This window comes from Humulus lupulus, chromosome 5, assembly GCF_963169125.1.
Source record: "Humulus lupulus chromosome 5, drHumLupu1.1, whole genome shotgun sequence".
NCBI lineage: Eukaryota > Viridiplantae > Streptophyta > Magnoliopsida > Rosales > Cannabaceae > Humulus > Humulus lupulus.
Window position 1 is genome coordinate 172,195,619 of NC_084797.1, and position 7,382 is coordinate 172,203,000.

At 34.5% G+C, this 7,382-nt stretch overlaps 1 protein-coding gene across 2 annotated transcripts; it reads right to left on the reverse strand.

Annotated features, from left to right (window-relative positions):
* Window positions 1-3,125: 3,125 nt before the first annotated feature.
* LOC133777860 (RING-H2 finger protein ATL52-like) lies at window positions 3,126-4,877 on the reverse strand. Of its 2 annotated transcripts, XM_062217612.1 has the most exons (2): window positions 4,197-4,500; window positions 3,126-4,120 (listed from the first exon to the last, which is right to left on the reverse strand). In XM_062217612.1, exons 1-2 carry the CDS (start codon window positions 4,300-4,302, stop codon window positions 3,303-3,305), a joined length of 924 nt encoding a protein of 307 aa, XP_062073596.1. In that variant the 5' UTR covers window positions 4,303-4,500; the 3' UTR covers window positions 3,126-3,302. The 2 variants fall into 2 exon arrangements, with proteins under 2 accessions (XP_062073596.1, XP_062073595.1); XM_062217611.1 differs by having other exon boundaries at window positions 3,126-4,877.
* Between the last annotated feature and the right edge of the window lie 2,505 nt (window positions 4,878-7,382).

The window sequence follows — 7,382 nt, forward strand, 5'->3', positions numbered from 1 at the left end:
ACAATGTCAACAGAAGTACAAAGTTTGAACATGCCATCACAAGCATATCCCTTTCCCACAAAAACATTTTCTTTAGATAAAATAAGCTTGTCGAAATCTATCACAACCTTGATTCCCGGTTTACCAAGTAAATTGCCACTCACAAGGTTTCTAATCATTTCCGGTACATACAAAATATTGATGAGTAGAACCTTCTTGCCGGATGTGAATAACAAATTAATAGTTCTTTTTCCTTCAACCTTGGACCTTTTCCCATTGCCCATTTGGATTTCATGCCCTTCCTTTGAAGATTCAAAGGTCTTGAATAGAGATCTATCATAGGTTACATGAATGGTGTCACAAGTATCATACCACCATCCACTCACCTTTCCATGAATTGCATTAACCTCACTTAGTGTTGCCACTAGTTCCTCTTGGGCTGAGTTGACTTTTGCCTCATTGTTATGGCTCCTCTTGAACTTACAATCTCTAGCAAAGGGGTCATTCTTGCCACACACAAATCAAGGTCCCTTCGAACTTTTAAATTTCCCCTCGTTTTTCTTGGGGCCCAAGGGTTTTCGACCCTTGCCCTTGTTCTTGCCATTTCCTTTCCCCTAGATCATTTACGATTTTTCACGTAATACAGTAGGCAATGCATTGCCTACTAGGGTTTCTGGAAACCCTAGGTGTTAGGCAATGTCTCGCCTCTTGGGTGGCGACGTATCGCCACCCTCTCTTACTTTGGACACTTCCAAAGGTCCCAAAAATGCTCCAAATGCCACCAAATTGTTTGGGAACCCTTATATACTCTCATGTATCACTCTGGACCCAAATTTGCATTTTATAAGTGCCTACAATTGAAACTCAAATTCACATCTTCATTATGTGAATTCTACTAAGTGTTTATACCTTGTTTGTATTTAACTAATCATAACATTAATTATGTATATAAAGTCTCTGAGTCTGTTGGTATTCAAGCTTGTGCACTTTACGAGACTACTACGATCTGAATGCATCCATCGAACTGGAATTGTACCTTAAAATGATGTGACCATAAAGATTCTCGTAGCCCGATGAGGGCGATTTGGAAATGATTCCATTCTACCTCTATTACACCTATCTAGTGCGATTTGGGGAGCCTCTTGATAACCTCGGTTGACTTAAACTTAATCTATTCATCCTAGAGCTAGTATAGTGTCCCCAGGGCTTAGTAATATTTATTTATTGCTTGTTAACTGTACCTCGAACAAGACGAATGAGCTCGTATTTTTTTGGTACAACACATTATTTAGTTGGTTTCTTTAAAAAAATCATCATTTTATTTTATTTTTTCTCAGGTTTAAAAAATTATTATAAAACTTATATTTTTTTTAATTTTAATTTTATTATTAATTACAATTATATACCTTTTTTTTTAGTTTTGAACTCCTTTTAATTTTAAGAAAAAAGTAATTAAAATATAATTATTTTTTATAATTTCATTTTTTTAAAATCTCATTCCTTTATTAAAATATATAAAACATTATATTCATATAATTAAATAACAAAATAAAAATAATAAATAAATAAATAAAATAAGATATTAAAAGTAAGATAACAATTTTAAATAAAATCAATCTCCATCCGCCCCATTTTTTTTCTAATACCAAACAAAAGGAAATATTATTATCTTCCATCCAACCTTACTTGTCAAACAACATAAAGGAGTACTCATTTACTTTTCACTTCTCTTCTTTCTCTATCTTTCCTACCCTATCAAGCATTCCTTCTCTCCACCATTCCTACCCTATCCATCATTCCTTCTCTCTATCCTTCCTACCAAACATAGTCTTAGGGTTTTGGCAATGCACATCAGGCAGCACATCGTCCGCTAGTAGGCAACGCATCGCCTATAGACAAGCGACGTGTCGCCTGTCGTGTTTGTTTAGACACGTATTTTAAGATCCAAATGATGTGTTTAAAAGCTCTAATCATATTTGTTGAACTTAATGACGGTGCCTACACTATAAAATGAGTCTCTTAGAGTTTTGATTAACTTGATCACTATCTCAAATCTCTCTCTAACCTCTCTCTCTCTCTCTGGCTCTCAAGATCAAAAGTTTTTTCTAAGAAATTCATAAAGAAAGTGATTGTCTTTGTGAATTTCAATGCATGTTCAATCTCAATTCTCTTTCCTACTAAGGAAAGCCTCAAGCATCCATCAAGGGTTTTGTTCTACAACTAGAGTTTGCATATTTCTATCTCAATCTTTTTTTGGACTCTGTCAAGTGTTATTGTGTGTAGATTCTTGTTATTGCAGTAGTGTAATCTCACTCTCTCTCAATAGTTATTGTATTGTGTCATACCTATTTGATTAAATTTTGGATTATTTATTATGGTCAAAACTTATTTTAATTTTAACATGTTTACATAGATATAATATTTATATTAAAATATAATTCTTTTTTATCTTTTTTATTAGAAAAAAAATCTTACTAATCCCTTTTATTTATTATTTTGAAAAGAAAAATAATAAATTTAATCAATATTTCCAATAAAGTAAAAATAAATAACTATGTTTAGTAAGTGCAAATTTATTTTAATAAAATTAAAAAATATATATATATATGATGTCTATTTTGATCTTTTTTATATTTGACATCAATCCAATCATCTACTTTACTAAATACTCAAATATAAATTTTCCAACTCACACCACTCCTAAATCTATAATTTACCAAATTTTTAGCAATTTCATGCTTTAGCTGCTTTTTTCCACATGCATAAGCTACAGTAGTACTAAATTGGCCCTTAGAGGTTTCTTTGCCATTTTATATCTAAATAGTATTTGCATTGTGTGCTTCTCTACAAAGTTAGTATTATTACAGACAATTGTAGTGCTTAATACCAAATGAAGTATCATTATTCTTTTGTTTTTTTGAAGTGCTAAAAAAAATGTTACAATACAATGTTTTTCCACTTATTTTTCTTGTTTTGAGGCAAAGAGGAAGCATATTTTAGTTACAAGTGCAGTAACATTTTTCCGAGGAAAGTTAGTATTACAGAGTTGATTGTAAGGAACAGAAATTGTGGTTTAGTAACTAACAAAAGCACACCCAAAAAAGATCGTTTTCAAAAAGAAAAGAAAAGGGTGCAAAAGGCCACCATTGAATTATCCTCCATCAATTTGACAAAAATACTATTCTCATTCTCTTGGAGATAATAAAAAAAAATTCACTAACAAATATAATATAATGTTTTTTTTTCAAACCAAAATATCTCACTATTCTTTTGACAATGATTTTTTTTTTCTTTTTTACTTGAGAAATAATGATAATAATTTTTCAGAGGGGAATAACAGAGTTTCGTCCTCTTCCGGCCATAACAGACCTTGCTTGGAAAAATCTACCACTCGAAACCGATCTCTTCATTGCAACAGGACTCCTTACACTATTCAAAATCCCCTTTCTCCTGTCATTTTTTCCAATTGAGTATTCTTCTTCCTCTTCGTTGCCATGGTTGAGAACATCAGCTATCGAAACCCGGTTGTGACCAGGATGATCCATCGATAGCGACCGTCTGATCTCATCTCCGATTTCGATAATTGTATGTCTCTCCTCTAAATTATTTCCCAAGTCACTGAAGGCACGCAGGGAGCTTGTCTTTCGCACGTAAACGCCATTACCGCGCTCGACTTCTTCATTCCCAGATGATCTTTCCGAGTTCTGACCATGACCCAGAACTCCATTTTCGTTTTCACGATGAGGGTTCTCTTCCATTGTTTCACTGCTGGAGGAGGTTTCTGTCGTTGGAGGGAGCTGCGCCGTAGTCGTTGAGGCATTTACGCAAACAACTTGCGCGCGACATAAAGGACAGTTCGAGTGTGATCTGAGCCAAGTGTCAATACAGTGAATATGAAACGCGTGACTGCATTTGGGCAATAATCTAATGCTCTCGTCTTCTTGAAACTCGCTTAGACAAACAGAGCAATCGGTTCCTTCGATTAAGCCATCTCCTTTCTTGAACTTGCAAACAGTGATGGATTTGATCAGAGCTTCGTCTAAGCCATTGGTCACCACATGCCACGGCTCGTGGTCTGAAGGGTTGTGAGTTTCTTCAAAATCATCATCTGCGTTATCTTCTTCTCCGAATCTTCTTCCTCCTGCACCAGCTTGATCCATGTTACCACAGTACTTGGAGATTAAGGTGTAATAGCTCACCAGTAGGAAAGCACTGACCAAAATTCCAATGATGGCTACGACAAGAGGGGAGAAATTTGGAGATGAATGGCTGTCGTCTGGGAAATCCAAAGGGGGCGGAGGAGGGCTGTTCATGTAACACCATTGTGGGCAGTACAAACTACAGAAGCCTTGAGAACAGTCTTTGCTGTTCAGGTATGGTACCCAGGTTTTTGGGCTTCCTAGAGACCCCATGAATGACCTAAGAAAACATCTATAGGGGGTTTAAAAACTAATGCTACCAAACTAGCCAACTAGCCAACTTAATAAGGAAAACTTAAAATCAAATCACAAAAAAATGCTCAATTATGGAAACCAGTATCAGACCAATATCAAACCAGCTGTGACAATAAAACTCAAACAATATATTACACTATTATTTAGGCTGGATAACTAAAAGGGGTTTTCCTACCAAAAATGATTGAGCTAGAAATACTTGCACTATTGATTTTGATGAAAACACTGCTAGTTTTCTTATTTTAGGTTCTCTGGGTGATTGAAGAGCAGGGAAAAAAACAAGTACAAACAGAGAACTTTCGAAGTAAATATCAGTGGAGACGAGAAGTGTGAAAGTGAAAAAGGAAACTAAGGAGCTTGGACAGAAAGCAAAGCAAGGCAAAGCAAAGAGACAAGAGAGATGGAGGTGCTGATGGGTATTCTTTTTTGTTTTTGCTGTTTTTTTTTCCCTTTTCTTGTTTACTTTTTCTTTTCAAACTCCATCTTTTTCTTGAGATAATGGTTTGTTGACTAAGGTGGTAATGTTGGTTGGGAATTCATTAAAGTAATCAACGCTTTTATTATTGGCCAAGCTGGTTGTGGTTGATGTGATCATATCATATTACAATTTACACATTTGATACTCTATAACTAAGTAATCGTTTGCTCGTAAAGATGATGAAAGTTCACACACATTGACTACCGTTTATCCCAAAAGTGAAGTAAATACTAAAAAACTACATATTCTTCACAATCGGATCCTAGTAGTAACTCTGGCCGTCATGTTAGGTGTAACAAAGCTTAGTAGTACACTTTAACAAGGAATCGGAAGCCTAAATTCTAAGTTGCAGACAATATAATCTAGGCCAAAAGCCTTTCACTGACAAAAGTTAAATTAAAGTCTACTAGAGTGGACCATAAGTCATGTGAATGGACACTGATTTTTTTTTTTCTTTGGTCAATGTATGAAAAAGAAAATGCTTACCAATATGTATATTATATATCACTTTTAACAATTTAACTGGATAATCTTATGGTCTCATTGAAAGCACTAATTGATAGTAGAAAATGGCCACATTAGATGGCACATAATAGAAAGTAAACAAAAGTAGGGCTTGGCAGTTGTTTGGTTAGCATTTTATCTTACATCAGTGTGCAATGTCTAACTAAATGATTGAAAAAGATTTTAGTTTGCTTATTATATTAGGGTATAACATGTATATTTAAAGTAGGTGAAATTTTGATAGTGCAACAAGTAATAAAATGGAAAATAAAGGATTGTTTCCACGAGAATTAATTATCAGTTACCAATGAATTAATTTCTTAGTTTATTTTATCAATAAAACTTTGATTGGAAAATAATGCAATAAAAAGAATAAAAACAACTGAAATTAAAAAAACAAATATTGAAGAATTGAATTAATGGATGAAAACTAGGTTATCAATGAAAAATTTGCATGGATGAAAACTAGGGTATACCTTATTCACACAATTTCTACTATTCTTTTTCCTATTGTGATAGCGGATCAACATGGGTAATCTATATTCTTATTAGGACATATAGATTTCAATTATATACAAATTTTCTATATCTCTATGATAAATTAATCATATAATAGGCATTAAGCAAAACAATCTTAAAGCTACACAAATCATACAAGTACTCTCGTCCAATATCGAAATTCATGTTTATTCAACCATACCATATTCAACTCTCATTTCTCAGATTTTGAATTAAAATCATAAATCATATAAATGGTGATCAAGCACTCACAAGCATTAAGCAAAAGTTGAATAAATTACAATATAGAGGAAGGACTCATAGAAATTGTATCAAATCATTAATGAGTTTCAAAAGACTCCATTACAAACCCTAGAAAATAAAATTATTTCATAGCTAGATTCATAACATCCATTAATTCAAAAAATAACATAGAAAAAGAAATTAAAGAAGAAAAACTCTTGATGAATTCCTTAATCTTGATCTCCAAGTTCCTCTTGTTTTCCAGCGGCCAGTTGTCATTTGAGTCGCTCATAATTATGTTTTTATAGTAACTCTGTTACAATAATATCTTTGGGATCCTAATATTGATTTGTGGGATAAAAATGGGATACAAATTTGATGTACATTAGGAGTGTTTCCTAATTTAGAAGATATGAATCGTTGAATGATTCTTTTGTAGGTTGTATATATACAACGTATATCATCAATACAAGGCAACCATTTTTTTGGCTTAATCTTTTCATGGTACCAAAGCCACACGCTGATCCACAACAATGGCCGGCAATGACATGCCACTATCACAGACCATATCAACGGCCGGCGCCGAAACGCCGCCGCAACCACCACCACCTAAAATCGATAAAATCAAAATAAATTCCCCTTTTTTCCTTGGTCCTCACAATCGTCCTGGCGACTTCATCACTCCCGCCCGCTTTACCAGTGAGAATTATGACGATTGGGCAAGCGAAATCGAAACTGCTCTTCAAGTGCAACGTAAATTTTGTTTTCTTGATGGCACAATCACCTCACCGGAGCCTCCTTGTACGCAAGCTGATTGGATTACTATTCATGCTATGCTCGTTTCATGGATTATGAACACCATTGCTCCTGAGGTAAAAAGTACTCTCTCAAAATACAAAGATGTGAAACGTTTGTGGGATACTCTCAGAGAGAGATTTGCTCTTGTTAATGGTCCGCGTATTCAAGAATTAAAAACTTCCCTTGGTAGCTGCCGACAAACTAAAGCTATGACGAGCCACCTATTACAGAAAACTGACCGCTTTGTAGGAAGAATTGCATACCCACGAACCTTTGATTACTTGCTCTTGTTGTACACGATGTACCGTTGGCCAAGACCATGAAATCCGCCGTCAAAAAGATATGCTTCACCAATTTTTGATGGGATTATACAACGAGTATTATGGTCGATTGCGATCGAGTATTCTTGCTCAAGATCCGTTGCTTTC

What these genes read in the sequence shown, in the direction of transcription:
- LOC133777860 (XM_062217611.1), bottom strand. Translation starts at nt 4,391, where the DNA reads ATGGGGTCTCTAGGAAGCCCAAAAACCTGGGTACCATACCTGAACAGC.